This window comes from Panulirus ornatus, chromosome 2, assembly GCF_036320965.1.
Source record: "Panulirus ornatus isolate Po-2019 chromosome 2, ASM3632096v1, whole genome shotgun sequence".
NCBI lineage: Eukaryota > Metazoa > Arthropoda > Malacostraca > Decapoda > Palinuridae > Panulirus > Panulirus ornatus.
Window position 1 is genome coordinate 7,276,645 of NC_092225.1, and position 19,618 is coordinate 7,296,262.

General features: G+C 41.0%; 1 protein-coding gene across 5 annotated transcripts in view; it reads right to left on the reverse strand.

The window, feature by feature from the left end:
- LOC139753327 (uncharacterized) overlaps nucleotides 1-19,618 on the reverse strand; it is a 654,487-nt gene that overhangs the window by 146,265 nt on the left and 488,604 nt on the right. For 3 of the 5 annotated variants that reach the window (XM_071669685.1, XM_071669676.1, XM_071669667.1), the window contains one exon: nucleotides 9,679-9,741. In XM_071669685.1, the coding sequence (XP_071525786.1) occupies nucleotides 9,679-9,722 (44 nt within the window). In that variant the 5' untranslated portion in view covers nucleotides 9,723-9,741. Of the gene's footprint in view, nucleotides 1-3,566; nucleotides 3,702-9,678; nucleotides 9,742-19,618 lie in introns of those variants that run through there. The other 2 variants (XM_071669656.1, XM_071669694.1) reach the window with 1 other exon arrangement.

Genomic DNA, 19,618 nt, shown 5'->3' on the forward strand with positions numbered 1-19,618 from the left:
CTGTCAAATATGAATCATCGTACATGTGTTTGTTTATAATACTACTACACCTGCTTGTTTATAATACCTTACTACTACACCTGCTTGTTTATGATACCTTACTACTACACCTGCTTGTTTATAATACCTTACTACTACATCTGCTTGTTTATAATACCTTACTACTACACCTGCTTGTTTATGATACCTTACTACTACACCTGCTTGTTTATAATACCTTACTACTACATCTGCTTGTTTATGATACCTTACTACTACATCTGCTTGTTTATGATACCTTACTACTACACCTGCTTGTTTATAGTACCTTACTACTACATCTGCTTGTTTATGATACCTTACTACTACACCTGCTTGTTTATAGTACCTTACTACTACATCTGCTTGTTTATGATACCTTACTACTACACCTGCTTGTTTATAGTACCTTACTACTACATCTGCTTGTTTATGATACCTTACTACTACACCTGCTTGTTTATAGTACCTTACTACTACATCTGCTTGTTTATAATACCTTACTACTACATCTGCTTGTTTATAGTACCATGCTACTGCACCTGCTCGTTTATAATAACATGCTAATTCATCTGCTTTTTTTTCAATATAATATCTTCTATTATACCTGCCAATTAAGAATCTTACTACTACATGTGTTTGTTTATAATTCTTTACCACTACACCTGCTTGTCTACTGTACCTTACACCTACACCTACTTGCTTATAGTACCTTGCCACTACACCTGCTTGATATAATAACGTGCCACTACACCTGCTTGTTTGCAATACCTTGCTACTACACTTGCTTGTCTGTAATAATTTACTACTAAACTTGCTTGTTTACAAAACCTAGCTACAACAACTGCTTGTTTATAATATCTTGCTATTACACCTGCTTGTTTATAACACACTGCTACTACCCCTGCTTGTTTATAATACCTTACTATCATACCTGCTTGTTTATAATACCTTACTACTACACCTGTTTGTTCATGATACCTTACTACGATACCTGCTTGTTTATAATATCTTGCTACTACACCTGCTTGTTTATAACACTTTGCTACTACCCCTCCTTGTTTATAATACCTTGCTACATCTACTTGTCTATAATACCTTACTACACATAACTTTGTATTGCCTTACCACTACACCTGCCTGTAATTATACCTTGCTATTACACCTGCTTGTATATAACACCTTGCAACTACACATGCACCTGCTTGTTTATAACACCTTACAATTACACCTCTTGTTTATAATACCTTGCAACTACACATACTTGATTGTAATGTCTTGCCTCTACACCTGCTTAGTTTATAGCACCTAGCTATTACACAAGTCTATAATACCTTGTTATAATATTTGCTTGTCTATAATACCTTGCTACTACACCTACTTGTTTACAATACCTTGCTACTACACGTGCATCTGCTTGTTTATAATACCTTGCTACTACACGTGCATCTGCTTGTTTATAATACCTTGCTACTACACGTGCATCTGCTTGTTTACAATACCTTATTACAACACCTGCTTGTTCATAATCATTTACTACTACCCCTGCTTGTTTATTGTATCTTATTACATCTACCTGTTAATGATACCTTGTTACTATACCTGCTTGTTTATCAACTCTATAAAACTCCATAAAATGATTTCTTTGCTAACGTAAGGGATTTATCAATGAAAGATCTAGGGTACTTTAACTTAGATCCAATAGAATATATCTTCTCAAACTCATCATCAATAAACTCTGGACTGCAAATCATTTTATAGAGTTAAACCCAAACCTCCCATTGACACCAAGAATCTTTCAGTACTCCCTTTTGATAATAATTTTGCTTTACTTCCCATGTTTCTTAAATCCTTTAATGTAAATGTTGCCTTCCTATGTTGCTTAAATCCTTTAATGTAAATGTTGCCTTCAGCAACAATAATATTATAAAGAATATCTTAATCAGGAACTCATCAGAAGATTCTCCTGGATGCATCTATTAAGTGCCATGTAGAAATTGTGATAAGTTTTATGTTGGTCAGGCTGGTAAGGATCTTTCTGTTAGACTTAAACAACATAAATATAGTATAAGAATAGGACAAGAATCAAAAGTCTTGTTTAATCATGTTAAAAACTATGATCATTTGTACTGACTGGAGTAATGCCATCTCAGTTATTAACTCATTTATTAACTCGGTTATTAACTCAGTTATAAAATCATTGAATCTTTTATCATTTAATACATAAAGAATTATAACCTTAATATTAGCGGAGGTCTATACAAAATGGACAACTTTACTGTTGATAAAATTTGTAAACAATTTACCTTCTTGTCCATATAATAACTATGGTACGCTCGTTGTCTGTCTTGGACACTCACTTGTTTATTAGATAACGTCCTAGCTAAGTTTCTTCGTTGTATATCAACTGACAGTTGTATTTCTTTTTTGCATCTCCCGATATGTAATTATTACACTTACACGAAAGTGCACTTGGGAACTTAGCGTTTCATTTTCCCCGTGGACTCATAGGAATATAATCACGCGCAAAATTGTGATTCTTTCCAATATATATATATATATATATATATATATATATATATATATATATATATATATATATATATATATATATCATCATATATGCTACTTTTATGTACCATAAAAAGAGCTTTATGCGGGACTGCGTTTTAAGAGGGGCGGGTTCACACCCAATGGTACTTTATACATCACTGGCTCATTATTTTCGCTTATCTCGTTATTTAGTCATGCCATGTCACTACTTCAAACCACAAGTCACTTTTTTCCGAGTACGAACTGGCAACAATTACAGTTCTCCCCAACAAAATAATAAATATCTTTCATCACAAACTCGAAGAGAGTTTCTCATTTTGAAGATATTGGATTTTTCTTTTTTATGACTGCATATTTTCACATTCACAGAACTTATACCTCTGCATCTGCCTGCCAGGCACCTAACTCCCCTGCACCTGCCTGCCAGGCAACTTACTGCCCTGCATCTGCCTGCCAGGCATTATCATTTCCTTCACAACTCTACAGGAACACATGTTCGTCTACACCTGGTGCCCTTTCCTGTTCACCTGCGTCTCCGCTCCTCAATACATGGATTATCACCCCTCCCTATGACCTGCTTGTCAACATTTCAACACCTGGTTGTTGCGCACAACCTTCCTCAGTAACTCTACACTCGCTTGTTAATAATTATATTTCACGTTAACATCCGTTTCTTGGCACCTATGATTAGTGTCACTCTTCTCGTTATTCATTAGTTTTCTCCTAAAATGGACACCAGTTTAGGTCAATTTATACTTACTTTTTGTCTCCATTACCTCTTCCATTATGCATTAGCCTTGCGTTAATACAGTGTGATACATAGACGAACAGAACCAGTCACGTAAATTATCAGCCTTTTAAGTTTGCTTCCCTACTGTTTTCAGTCGATCCCATGTTAAAATGGACGACCCAGGCAAGCAGCGAGTCATTTGCCTGCCAGTATCTCTGTCACTAGATATCACTGGATATTTGACGACACTGACGACCCTACTCACCTCACTATCATTTGCCGACTGATATACATGAAGGGTCGTCTCGAATAGGACATGACTCAGGACTGGAATGGATGCAGCAGTATGACAACTAATGATGAACATTCCTCCCTCACTCTGCCGCGTGCTGCCTACTATGACTCTGACAAACAGCTCAGCCGAACGCTCAGTCGAAGACTCATAGTGAACCATGATACAAATCGTCATAGGGAATGGGTCATGGCCCCCGTTTCAGGCAGATAACGGGGTAATCTACCAAGAAAAAACAACAATAGAAGAAACAAAAGCTGAATAACATTCTTAAGAACTGAAGTAATACATAGGCTACAGCAGCTGGTGGAAGGTTATGAGTGTCTCGCCACTCAAAACTTTCACATGGCGACCAAACCTTTACAGCAGAGGTTCAATGAGGGGTCAGGTAAGAAGTGAAGCGTCACGTAAGTTCGCTTCGGATCAAGTGTCGAGTACAGTGAACCATCGGGTAAGTCCGTCACCAGAGCAGTAAGTGAATTGTCTGACGTGAACCGTTTGAGAGCACTGTGTATGCGTCATCTACCTCTGGAAAGGCGGGAAACATGAGTAGAAAGAACATAGAACAAAATCCCTTTGTTCTGTTTCCAATTCAAGTTGCTTCACTGCCAAAGCAAGTCATCATTCGAGCCCAGTGATTCACTTCTTAAAGTTTGTTTAATTTTTGGCGGTTGAGTCAGCATGATTTAATAGGACGAGAGAGACTCGTATATATATATAATCTTGCTGTGAGGCCTTCACTGATACCATCAGAGTATCGTTGTGTCTGCTTATATTTAAGGAAGTATTACCTCTTAAATGAATCAAATGATCATATATAAGAACTGGGATTTTAGAAGAGAGAGAAAAAACAAATCAAAATTGGTATGGAACACAAGAACGATATAATGAGGCATCGGGTGTGTTCATGAACCTTGCTTCATTTGATCTGGATCTTCGGAGTAAACTCACAGCTGCGGTGAATGTTGCCGACGTACCAACATGATGCAGCATGACGCCCGCTGATTCCAGCTGTCATATTTTCGGACAATTTCAGTCCCTTGTGCACGAAGGCATGACCTTGAAGCACCAAGGAACGTGAGCGTGAAGGTATGACCCATGAGTATAATCTCCTGACCTTTGACCTGACCCTAAAAAATACCCGAGTTGTACTGCCGTGTTCGAAGGGTGAACATCTGTGCTTAAGGGTTGTACCAGAATAAAGAAGAACAGGGAAGCAAATGCACAAAACCTAAAACGATAATTCATAAAAAGGTCACGAAATTCATCACTGTAAAGGGGCCCCTGATATTTACACTGTACTACGGAATTCAAAGCACCTCATGATATTAGCTTGTTTCTGTACAGAGTCCTACATGCCTGTTCGGCCTAAAAGGGAAATATTTTTCTGCTGTAGATAAGAGATAATGCCTCCCATGACCTTGTATCATGTATGCAATTTGACAATAAAGACATCTTACCTATACGTAAACAATATCTGACACGTCTACGATCCTGGGAATAAGCCGAGTGATTATCAGTCGTCCTCAATAGTTTTGATCTTTAACACAGCCAAAATTTGGCCCTTTTTCATTTCGACAGTTTCGCCAGGCCTTAAAAAATATCCATACTCCCAAAATTTGGCTCTGAAAAATGAAAGCGTATAAGAGTGTCCTCAATGGGTGTGCTTCCCTCGTCTTGTAGGTTCACAGAATCCAGCCTATCATCTGGCCTGAGGCGGTAGCTAATGCTATCGTTGAGCTCGATGGAGTTAAGGTAATCATTCATACTATACTTCTCTTCCCTGACGCAAAACATTACACTAATATAGTACATATCTCCTCCCTGATATAATACACTGATATAATTCTTTCTATTCCAAGATACAAGATGTTACGCTAATATAGTAAATTTTCTTCCCTCATACAAGATATTACACTGATATAATAAATTTCTCTTCCCTGATACGAGGTATTACACTGACATAATACATTTCTCTTCCAAAATAAAAGATATTACACTAATATAGTAAATGTTCTCCCTGATACAAGGTATTACACATAAAATACATTCCCTAATACAATGACGTTTGCGTTCAGTACTACTAGTTTTTTATTGTTCCAGTTCCGCCTATACCGAAGTAGAGCTGACATACTTCAAAATATAGGTATTTTTCAGTGGTATATAGAAAGACTTGATCTATGTCCGATTTCCGTGCGTCATTGTTTTCCACAGAGGCAATCGAAGCTGTGGTTTTCGTGTTTGCGCATTTTGTGTAAGTTCCTGAGATTTCCTCGTTACTCACTTTTTAACGTTTCTTTCTGATTTTGCCGTTCTCCTTCCTCCGGCCACACGCTGAGCTGGTTCCAACTTCCGCCGCTTGGGAGGGACACAGCGGCACCACTGGCCTGGCCTCTCCCGCCCGCCAGCTGTCCACCAAACCTTTCTCCAAGTCTCAGAGTTTTCTCTTTAGCTCGCAAGATTTATGCTCTTCCATGACAGTTAGTTTTGCACGGAGGTAACGATATTTTGAGGAGCCAATGGGAGCTTGGGCCAGTAGCTAACGGTAACTTGGCAAGGAGGTTAGCGTTACTCAGACTGAACCCGACCCACACGGAGGTAACACACTGGCTTTCCTCCAGTCTGCTGTAGCCCCACCACGGATGGAGGCCTACCTGCTCATCACTGGTGAAACGGCCAAGTATACTATATACACACTTGTTTAGCTACAGTGAGCATTATATGTCGATAATCTGGCCTATGCCAAGATATAACTCTGGGTCTTCGATCATAATACTATTCTCGTTATGGATATGTATATAAGGCTCCGGGTTTTCATTGGAATACTGTGTAGCCTTGCATTTCTCTCTCTCTCTCTCTCTCTCTCTCTCTCTCTCTCTCTCTCTCTCTCTCTCTCTCTCTCTCTCTCTCAACCATGGAATCGTTTTCTCATGTAGAACCAGACCTTGCAGTATTTTCTTGAGTGTCTCTTTCTACCGTGGCTGCGCTGCATCTGGGAACAACATAGTGTTATGCTTATTGGCTAATATAGTACGAAGCGTCAATGGCATTTCTTTTTCAAGGTTAGTAAAGTTTCCAGGGAGGTATTAGCAACACCTTGGCCAGGGAGCCGAGATAACATCACGAAACCTAAACATAACTTGTAGAACATGATAACAATAAGTCGGAGAGGAGGCAAAGATAACATTTGAAGGAACTTACGATAACCTCGGAGGTAAACTAAAAATAATTTGCAAGGAAACTGACGATAACTTTACGAGCATCTAATAATAACTTCGTAAAAATAATGATAACCTGGATTACAAGCTGAAGATCACTTTGCAAAGAACTCATCCCTACACAGTAGAGATGATATGATAACTTGGATAATCTGGTTAATATATCACTCCTCAATTATCCAAGAAAATGGTTGCCATGAAGGTGGTTTAGCTACGACCCGGTAACCGGAATCATGATAGCTGAGCACACGGTTAATCGGAGATACTACATAACTTTACCACCCCGGTAATCTGTAATCTTGAGCTCGAACGAGCTGTTTAAACGCTAGTCTTGTTATCTAACTCTCGGATAACTGGGATCATTACCATTCGCCACTTGGTGAACTCGGACCTTGACCATGTAGGCTGACTGAAATCTCTATATACCAACACCCGGTTAATTTCAAAACATAAACTCTCAGGACTCGATTATCCACAACAGGGAAAGTTATGTTTTCAAGACACGGTTAACAAGCATCTTTATCATCCAGGATGTTGTTCATGGCAAATCTCAATCAGAAACATGGTTAAATGACAATTTGATAAATCAAATCCCTTTAACTTAGATCTAGAGACAAAGATAATCAAAACTTCTGATTATCCCAGGCCGTAATCTACGAGAGCAGTCAAACCCGTACAGCTGGTTAATCTAATGAAAATCTATAAGACATCGGATCCCTCTCATACTGAGAATATCCCTCGTATGGATCTGGTTCACTGGAGTTTTAGCTGATCTTGTCCTAAACACAGGTTCGGAATGCCTTTGATTCTTAGGGTCTTAAGGGTAGCACTAGGATGATCCCCTGGGCCTCAAGGGTACCACAGGGGTAATTTGTACGGTGCGGTAATTGGGGTAACACAGGAGGGATTTGTAGGGTCTTAAGAAGTGAATTTTAGGATCTTCGGGGTATAAAACGGGGGATACTTTATATTTTTTGAGGTACTAAAGGAGTGATAATCATATTCTTTTTGGTACTAAAGGGGTGATTTTCTTTTTTTTAGGGAAGTAAAGGTACCGCAAGGGTGATTTTTTTTTATAAAGTTAAGGGAAACAAAAGAGGGATTTTTATATTACTAGGGGTACAACAAGAGGAGGGATTTTCATTATATTAGGGGTACCATAGGGGGTAATTTATAGGGCCGTGGGATCGACTGAAACTCTTGTTCAGTGCGTTGTTCAATGGATTACTTATGTGACGGTAATCCAGTGTAGGTCGAGTGTGTTCACTTCACTGCTGTATTTCCTGCAGCGCACAAATCCTACTGATAAAATTCTCATGAGTGCGTGTATCACAGTGCTGTATTTACCATGGCTGTATTTGCAACAATGCATATCTCTCATAGCTGTATTTCTTATAGCATTTATTCTCCACAGTATGTATTTCCAAATGCTGTATTTCATATTTCTGTAACTTCAAATGCTGTATTTCTCATTTCTGTATTTTCCAATGTACTGTATTCCCTGAAAGTGTGCCTCCGTTTACTGTAATTTCCAGTTCGCGTATATCCTACAGCTGCCTTTCCAATATGACATATCTTATACTGCTATATTTTGCAGAAGTATATTTCCTACGGTTCGTTTTACCCAAATGTTATACTTCTGACAGAGGGTATTTCCTAATGCTGTATCCCCGAGAGTGTGTATTTCCTAATGCTGTATCCCCGAGAGTGTGTATTTCCTAATGCTGTATCCCCGAGAGTGTGTATTGCCTAATGCTGTATCCCCGAGAGTGTGTATTGCCTAATGCTGTATTTCCGAAGGTGTGTCGTTTCCAGTGCTATATTGCCCACAGTACGTATTCTGTGTTTTATTTACCACTGTATTTCTAGTGATGCATTTGCCATATGTCATAGGTGTTATTACTACATTGCTCTATGTCCCATAGTACTTACCACAGTGAAATACTTCCCACAAGCTGATATTTTCCACAGTGCAATCTTTCTCGCGAGGACACTTTTATCAGTATGATATTCCTCGCAAGGTACTTTCCACAATACAGAATTTCACATTTAATATTTCCTACAGAAGAATATTTTCATTTTCCCTCTGGGCAGTATTTCCTTTGAATATTTCCCATTTCATATTTCCCACAGTGCATTATTTTCCTTTACATATTTCCCACAACGTATTATTACGAGTCCATATTTCCCAAGGTACAGTTTTTCCTCTTCTAACAATGTAGTATTTCCTATTCTACATTCCTCAAAGTGCAGTATTTCTGATTGTGTATTTCCCACAGCGAAGTATTTCCGATTCATATCTTCCTCAGGAGAGTATTTTTGATTGTATTTTCCACAGTACAGTATTTCTGACTGTATGATATTTCTAACAAAACGGTATTACTGACTGTATTATATTTCCCACACTGTTGATGAACAGGAGGCTTGATCACTTAGGAAAGTGGTACTATATCTCCACGACACCATCATTTTATCTAACCATTATCCCACTTCCCTTATTTCCAACTACCTCTTAAAACCAATACCTTAAGAGTATCTCCCTGGATGACATTATATCCCGCAACCAAATTATTATTGACCCTCACTCTGTCCTGCACCTCGCTCGTGTGAGGGTTTGATAGTTCCCGCCATCATCTTATTCCCAGATGGTGTTTGATTCCATCCACTGCTCACAGATGTCACTAGCGGTCTACCATCACAGCTTGAAAAAAATTATATCACGCACCTCAATCACCCGCAGATCATCAATGGGGCTGTGTAATCCCATATTATACCCTTACCAGTATATATATCCCTACTACCACCCAAGCTGAACATTATCCCCTTTTCGACCATTACTCTCCCTCCCTTGAACCAATGCTACTCACCTAAGGGGCGGCTTGAGGCAGGAGCGAGGGGCAGCTGTAGACATGTCCCCTTACATCTTCCACCTGCACGAACAAAAGAAAGACACGTGAATAACACAGAAACATTTCTAACAATGTTAAGAAGCAGACACATTCCAACAATTAACACTAACAAAAACAAACACCACATTCAGGCAAATGTAACGGCACGTCTGGCAGAGACCTAAATTCCAACATTGACAAGAGAAATTAACAAATGTCACGGAAATACCTCCAAATGTCCAAAAACAAGTGAACCTCCTGTGTGTTGTACATACCATACATTTTCGAAGTTAGTGTCAGGGTTTATAACCGATCTCAGACAATATCCAACGGAGCTCCTTGGTTTTCGACCTGGTCAGACATGACAGTCACGTAACATTCGTGGGTTTATTTCCTGTATATCTCTATTGGTATATCTTGTTGTTATGACATCAGAGACACATTCCAACAAGGTTGTCGAGTCTCTTCCTCACGCGAACTGAGTGAATGACGATACATCGGCAGACATTCACAGTTACTTTAATCACTTTATTTAGCAGCCTCAACACATGCTGTGACATTTCTGGCACCCCAAAGAAACTTGTGTACAAAAGTATACAAATGTGGGTTTATACTGTATGAGGCACGTCGAAGAGATGGGGTAAAAACCCCTTGTTTTCAAAACAGAGATACGAGCACGGTACAAAATGAGACGGTACCCTTACACAGAATATATATATATATATATATATATATATATATATATATATATATATATATATATATATATATATATATTATATTTTATTTTACTTTGTCCGCTGTCTCCCGCGTTTGCGAGGTAGCGCAAGGAAACAGACGAAAGAAATGGCCCAACCCCCCCCCCCCATACACATGTATATACATACGTCCACACACGCAAATATACATACCTACACAGCTTTCCATGGTTTACCCCAGACGCTTCACATGCCTTGATTCAATCCACTGACAGCACGTCAACCCCGGTATACCACATCGCTCCAAATCACTCTATTCCTTGCCCTCCTTTCACCCTCCTGCATGTTCAGGCCCCGATCACACAAAATCTTTTTCACTCCATCTTTCCACCTCCAATTTGGTCTCCCTCTTCTCCTCGTTCCCTCCACCTCCGACACATATATCCTCTTGGTCAATCTTTCCTCACTCATTCTCTCCATGTGCCCAAACCACTTCAAAACACCCTCCTCTGCTCTCTCAACCACGCTATTTTTATTTCCACACATCTCTCTTACCCTTACATTACTCACTCGATCAAACCACCTCACACCACACATTGTCCTCAAACATCTCATTTCCAGCACATCCATCCTCCTGCGCACAACTCTATCCATAGCCCACGCCTCGCAACCATACAACATTGTTGGAACCACTATTCCTTCAAACATACCCATTTTTGCTTTCCGAGATAATGTTCTCGACTTCCACACATTCTTCAAGGCCCCCAGAATTTTCGCCCCCTCCCCCACCCTATGATCCACTTCCGCTTCCATGGTTCCATCCACTGCCAGATCCACTCCCAGATATCTAAAACACTTCACTTCCTCCAGTTTTTCTCCATTCAAACTCACCTCCCAATTGACTTGACCCTCAACCCTACTGTACCTAATAACCTTGCTCTTATTCACATTTACTCTTAACTTTCTTCTTCCACACACTTTACCGAACTCAGTCACCAGCTTCTGCAGTTTCTCACATGAATCAGCCACCAGCGCTGTATCATCAGCGAACAGCAACTAACTCACTTCCCAAGCTCTCTCATCCCCAACAGACTTCATACTTGCCCCTCTTTCCAAAACTCTTGCATTTACCTCCCTAACAACCCCATCCATAAACAAATTAAACAACCATGGAGACATCACACACCCCTGCCGCAAACCTACATTCACTGAGAACCAATCACTTTCCTCTCCTCCTATACGTACACATGCCTTACATCCTCGATAAAAACTTTTCACTGCTTCTAACAACTTACATGGGAGGGTATTGATTGAGAGGGTGAAGGCATGTACAGAGCATAAGATTGGGGAAGAGCAGTGTGGTTTCAGAAGTGGTAGAGGATGTGTGGATCAGGTGTTTGCTTTGAAGAATGTATGTGAGAAATACTTAGAAAAGCAAATGGATTTGTATGTAGCATTTATGGATCTGGAGAAGGCATATGATAGAGTTGATAGAGATGCTCTGTGGAAGGTATTAAGAATATATATATATATATATATATATATATATATATATATATATATATATATATATATATATATATATATATATTTTTTTTTTTTTTTTTTTTTTATACTTTGTCGCTGTTTCCCGCGTTTGCGAGGTAGCGCAAGGAAACAGACGAAAGAAATTCCCCAACCCCCCCCATACACATGTACATACACACGTCCACACACACAAATATACATACCTACACAGCTTTCCATGGTTTACCCCGGACGCTTCACATGCCTTGATTCAATCCACTGACAGCACGTCAACCCCTGTATACCACATCGCTCCAATTCACTCTATTCCTTGCCCTCCTTTCACCCTCCTGCATGTTCAGGCCCCGATCACACAAAATCTTTTTCACTCCATCTTTCCACCTCCAATTTGGTCTCCCTCTTCTCCTCGTTCCCTCCACCTCCGACACATATATCCTCTTGGTCAATCTTTCCTCACTCATTCTCTCCATGTTCCCAAACCATTTTAAAACACCCTCTTCTGCTCTCTCAACCACGCTCTTTTTATTTCCACACATCTCTCTTACCCTTACGTTACTTACTCGATCAAACCACCTCACACCACACATTGTCCTCAAACATCTCATTTCCAGCACATCCATCCTCCTGCGCACAACTCTATCCATAGCCCACGCCTCGCAACCATACAACATTGTTGGAACTACTATTCCTTCAAACATACCCATTTTTGCTTTCCGGGATAATGTTCTCGACTTCCACACATTTTTCAAGGCTCCCAAAATTTTCGCCCCCTCCCCCACCCTATGATCCACTTCCGCTTCCATGGTTCCATCCGCTGACAGATCCACTCCCAGATATCTAAAACACTTCACTTCCTCCAGTTTTTCACCATTCAAACTCACCTCCCAATTGACTTGACCCTCAACCCTACTGTACCTAATAACCTTGCTCTTATTCACATTTACTCTTAACTTTCTTCTTCCACACACTTTACCAAACTCCGTCACCAGCTTCTGCAGTTTCTCACATGAATCCGCCACCAGCGCTGTATCATCAGCGAACAACAACTGACTCACTTCCCAAGCTCTCTCATCCCCAACAGACTTCATACTTGCCCCTCTTTCCAAGACTCTTGCATTTACCTCCCTAACAACCCCATCCATAAACAAATTAAACAACCATGGAGACATCACACACCCCTGCCGCAAACCTACATTCACTGAGAACCAATCACTTTCCTCTCTTCCTACACGTACACATGCCTTACATCCTCGATAAAAACTTTTCACTGCTTCTAACAACTTGCCTCCCACACCATATATTCTTAATACCTTCCACAGAGCATCTCTATCAACTCTATCATATGCCTTCTCCAGATCCATAAATGCTACATACAAATCCATTTGCTTTTCTAAGTATTTCTCACATACATTCTTCAAAGCAAACACCTGATCCACACATCCTCTACCACTTCTGAAACCACACTGCTCTTCCCCAATCTGATGCTCTGTACATGCCTTCACCCTTTCAATCAATACCCTCCCATATAATTTACCAGGAATACTCAACAAACTTATACGTCTGTAATTTGAGCACTCACTCTTATCCCCTTTGCCTTTGTACAATGGCACTATGCACGCATTCCGCCAATCCTCAGGCACCTCACCATGAGTCATACATACATTAAATAACCTTACCAACCAGTCAACAATACAGTCACCCCCTTTCTTAATAAATTCCACTGCAATACCATCCAAACCTGTTGCCTTGCCGGCTTTCATCTTCCGCAAAGCTTTTACTACCTCTTCTCTGTTTACCAAATCATTTTCCCTAACCCTCTCACTTTGCACACCACCTCGACCCAAACACCCTATATCTGCTATATATATATATATATATATATATGTATATATTTTTTTTTTCCGCTGTCTCCCGCGTTTGCGAGGTAGCGCAAGGAAACAGACGAAAGAAATGGCCCAACCCACCCCCATACACATATATATACATACGTCCACACACGCAAATATACATACCTACACAGCTTTCCATGGTTTACCCCAGACGCTTCACATGCCCTGATTCAATCCACTGACAGCACGTCAACCCCGGTATACCACATCGATCCAATTCACTCTATTCCTTGCCCTCCTTTCACCCTCCTGCATGTTCAGGCCCCGATCACACAAAATCTTTTTCACTCCATCTTTCCACCTCCAATTTGGTCTCCCACTTCTCCTCGTTCCCTCCACCTCAGACACATATATCCTCTTGGTCAATCTTTCCTCACTCATTCTCTCCATGTGCCCAAACCATTTCAAAACACCCTCTTCTGCTCTCTCAACCACGCTCTTTTTATTTCCACACATCTCTCTTACCCTTACATTACTTACTCGATCAAACCACCTCACACCACACATTGTCCTCAAACATCTCATTTCCAGCACATCCATCCTCCTGCGCACAACTCTATCCATAGCCCACGCCTCGCAACCATACAACATTGTGGGAACCACTATTCCTTCAAACATACCCATTTTTGCTTTCCGAGATAATATTCTCGACTTCCACACATTCTTCAAGGCTCCCAGGATCTTCGCCCCCTTCCCCACCCTATGATTCACTTCCGCTTCCATGGTTCCATCCGCTGCCAGAACCACTCCCAGATATCTAAAACACTTTACTTCCTCCAGTTTTTCTCCATTCAAACTTACCTCCCAATTGACTTGACCCTCAACACTACTGTACCTAATAACCTTGCTCTTATTCACATTTACTCTTAACTTTCTTCTTTCATACACTTTGCCAAACTCAGTCACCAGCTTCTGCAGTTTCTCACATGAATCAGCCACCAGCGCTGTATCATCAGCGAAAAACAACTGACTCACTTCCCAAGCTCTCTCATCCACAACAGACTTCATACTTGCCCCTCTTTCCAAAACGCTTGCATTCACCTCCCTAACAACCACATTCATAAACAAATTAAACAACCATGGAGACATCACACACCCCTGCCGCAAACCTACATTCACTGAGAACTAATCACTTTCCTCTCTTCCTACACGTACACATGCCTTACATCCTCGATAAAAACTTTTCACTGCTTCTAACAACTTGCCTCCCACACAATATATTCTTAATACCTTCCACAGACCATCTCTATCAACTCTATCATATGCCTTCTCCAGATCCACAAATGCTACATACAAATCCATTTGCTTTTCTAAGTATTTCTCACATACATTCTTCAAAGCAAACACCTGATCCACACATCTTCTACCACTTCTGAAACCACACTGCTCTTCCACAATCTGATGCTCTGTACATGCCTTCACCCTCTCAATCAATACCCTCCCATATAATTTACCAGGAATACTCAACAAACTTATACCTCTGTAAGGTGGAAAGATGGAGTGAAAAAGATTTTGTGTGATCGGGGCCTGAACATGCAGGAGGGTGAAAGGAGGGCAAGGAATAGAGTGAATTGGAGCGATGTGGTATACCGGGGCTGACGTGCTGTCAGTGGATTGAATCAAGGCATGTGAAGCGTCTGGGGTAAACCATGGAAAGCTGTGTAGGTATGTATATTTGCGTGTGTGGACGTATGTATATACATGTGTATGGGGGGGGGGTTGGGCCATTTCTTTCGTCTGTTTCCTTGCGCTACCTCGCAAACATGGGAGACAGCGACAAAGTATAAAAAAAAAGAAAAATATATATATATATATATATATATATATATATATATATATATATATATATATATATATATATTATCATTATTATATTTGCTTTGTCGCTATCTCCCGCGTTTGCGAGGTAGCGTAAGGAAACAGACGAAAGAAATGGCCCAACCCACCCACATACACATGTATATACATACACGTCCACACACGCAAATATACACACCTATACATATCAATGTACACATATATATACACTCACAGACATGTACATATATACACATGTACATAATTCATACTGTCTGCCCTTATTTATTCCCATAGAAACCTCGCCACACACGTAATAACATCCCCCTCCCCCCTCATGTGTGCGAGGTAGCGCTAGGAAAAGACAACAAAGGCCCCATTCGTTCACACTCAGTCTCTAGCTGTCATGTAATAATGCCCGAAACCATAGCTCCCTTTCCACATCCAGGCCCCACACAACTTTCCATGGTTTACCCCAGACGCTTCACATGCCCTGATTCAATCCATTGACAGCACGTCGACCCCGGTATACCACATCGATCCAATTCACTCTATTCCTTGCACGCCTTTCACCCTCCTGCATGTTCAGGCCCCGATCACTCAAAATCTTTTTCACTCCATCTTTCCACCTTCAATTTGGTCTCCCACTTCTCCTCGTTCCCTCCACCTCCGACACATATATCCTCTTGGTCAATCTTTCCTCACTCATTCTCTCCATGTGCCCAAACCATTTCAAAACACCATCTTCTGCTCTCTCAACCACACTCTATTTATTTCCACACATCTCTCTTACCCTTACATTACTTACTCGATCAAACCACCTAACACCACATATTGTCCTCAAACATCTCATTTCCAGCACATCCACCCTCCTGCGCACAACTCTATCCATAGCCCACGCCTCGCAACCATACAACATTGTTGGAACCACTATTCCTTCAAACATACCCATTTTTGCTTTCTGAGATAATGTTCTCGACTTCCAAACATTCTTCAAGGCTCCCAGAATTTTCGCTCCCTCCCCCACCCTATGATTCACTTCCGCTTCCATGGTTCCATCCGCTGCCAGATCCACTCCCAGATATCTAAAATACTTTACTCCCTCCAGTTTTTCTCCATTCAAACTTACCTCCCAGTTGACTTGACCCTCAACCCTACTGTACCTAATAACCTAGCTCTTATTCACATTTACTCTTAACTTTCTTCATTCGCACACTTTACCAAACTCAGTCAGCAGCTTATGCAGTTTCTCACAAAAATCAGCCACCAGCGCTGTATCATCAGCGAACAACAACTGACTCACTTCCCAAGCTCTCTCATCCCCAACAGACTTCATACTTGCCCCTCTTTCCAAAACTCTTGCATTCACCTGCCTAACAACCCCATCCATAAACAAATTAAACAACCCTGAAGACATCACGCACCCCTGCAGCAAACCTACATTCACTGAGAACCAATCATTTTCCTCTCTTCCTACACGTACACATGCCTTACATCCTCGATAAAAACTTTTCACTGCTTCTAACAACTTGCCTCCCACACCATATATTCTTAATACCTTCCACAGACCATCTCTATCAACTCTATCATATGCCTTCTCCAGATCCATAAATGCTATATACAAATCAATTTTCTTTTCTAAGCATTTCTCACATACATTCTTCAAAGCAAACACCTGATCCACACATCCTCTACCACTTCTGAAACCACACTGCTATTACCCAATCTGATGCTCTGTTCATGCCTTCACCCTCTCAATCAATACCCACCCATACAATTTACCAGGAATACTCAACAAACTTATACCTCTGTAATTTGAGCACTCATTCTTATCCCCTTTGCCTTTGTACAATGGCACTATGGAAGCATTCTGCCAATCCTCAGATACCTCACCATGAATCATACATACATTAAATAACCTTACCAACCAGTGAACAATACAGTCACCCCTTTTTTAATAAATTCCACTGCAATACCATCCAAACCTGCTGCCTTGCTGGCTTTCATCTTCCGCAAAGCTTTTACTACCTCTTCTTTCTTTACCTAATCATTTTCCCTAACCCTCGCACTTTGCACACCACCTCGACCAAAACACCCTATATCTGCCACTCTATCATCAAAAACATTCAACAAACCTTCAAAATACTCACTCCATCTCCTCACATCACCACTACTTGTTAACACCTCCCCATTAGCCCCCTTCACTGAAGTTCCCATGTGCTCCCTTGTCTTACGTACTTTATTTACCTCCTTCCAAAATATCTTTTTATTCTCCCTAAAATTTAATGATACTCTCTCACCCCAACTCTCATTTGCCCTCTTTTTCACCTCTTGCACCTTTCTCTTGACCTCCTGTCTCTTTCTTTTATGCATCTCCCACTCATTTGCATTTTTTCCCTGCAAAAATCGTCCAAATGCCTCTCTCTTCTCTTTCACTAATAATCTTACTTCTTCATCCCACCACTCACTACCCTTTCTAATCAACCCACCTCCCACGCTTCTCATGCCACAAGCATCTTTTGCGCAAGCCATCACTGCTTCCCTAAATATATCCCATTCCTCCCCCACTCCCCTTACCTCCTTTGTTCTCACCTTTTTCCATTCTGTACTCAGTCTCTCCTGGTATTTCCTCACACAAGTCTCCTTCCCAAGCTCACTTACTCTCACCACTCTCTTCACCCCAACATTCTCTCTTCAATTCTGAAAACCCCTACAAATCTTCACCTTCGCCTAAACAAGATAATGATCAGACATACCTCCAGTTGCACCTCTCAGCACATTAACATCCAAAAGTCTCTCTTTCGCGCGCCTATCAATTAACACGTAATCCAATAACGCTCTCTGGCCATCTCTTCTACTTACATACGTATACTTATGTATATCTCGCTTTTTAAACCAGGTATTCCCAATCACCAGTCCTTTTTCAGCACATAAATCTACGAGCTCTTCACCATTTCCATTTAGAACACTGAACACCCCATGTATACCAATTATTCCCTCAACTGCCACATTACTCACCTTTGCATTTAAATCACCAATCACTATAACCCGGTCTTGTCATCTAAACCACTAACACACTCTTTTAGCTGCTCCAAAACTCTTGCCTCTCATGATCTTTCTTCTCATGCCCAGGTGCACATGTACCAATAATCACCCATCTCTCTCCATTAACTTTCAGTTTACCCACATCAATCTAGAATTTACTTTCTTACACTCTATCACATACTCCCACAACTCCTGTTTCAGGAATAGTGCTACTCGTTCCCTTGCTCTTGTCCTCTCACTAACCCCTGACTTTACTCCCAAGACATTCCTAAACCACTCTTCCCCTTTACCCTTGAGCTTCGTTTCACTCAGAGACAAAACACCCAAGTTCCTTTCCTCAAACATACCACCCATCTCTCCTTTTTTCTCATCTTGGTTACATCCACACACATTTAGACACTCCAATCAGAGCCTTCGAGGAGTATGAGCACTCCCCGCGTGACTCCTTCTTCTGTTTCCCCTTTTAGAAAGTCAAAATACAAGGAGGGGAGGGTTTCTGGCCCCCCGCTCCCGTCCCCTTTAGTCGCCTTCTACGACACATGAGGAATGCGTGGGAAGTATTCTTTCTCCCCATCCCCAGGGATTTATATACGTATATATCTTTCTTTCATACCATTCGGCATTTCCCGTATTAGCGAGGTAGCGTTAAGAACAGAGGAGTGGACCTTTGAGGGAATATCCTCACCTGGCCCCCTTCTCTGTTCCTTCTTTTGGAAAATTAAAGAAAAATGAGAGGGGAGGATTTCCACCCCCCCCCCCCCCCGCTCCCTTCCCTTTTAGTCGCCTTCTACGACACGCAGGGAATACGTGGGAAGTATTCTTTCTCCCCTATCCCCAGGGATATATATATATTCTTCTTTTCTTTCTTTCAAACTATTCGCCATTTCCCGCATTAGCAAGGTAGCGTTAAGAACAGAGGACTGGGCCTCTGAGGGAATATCCTCACCTGGCACCCTTCTCTGT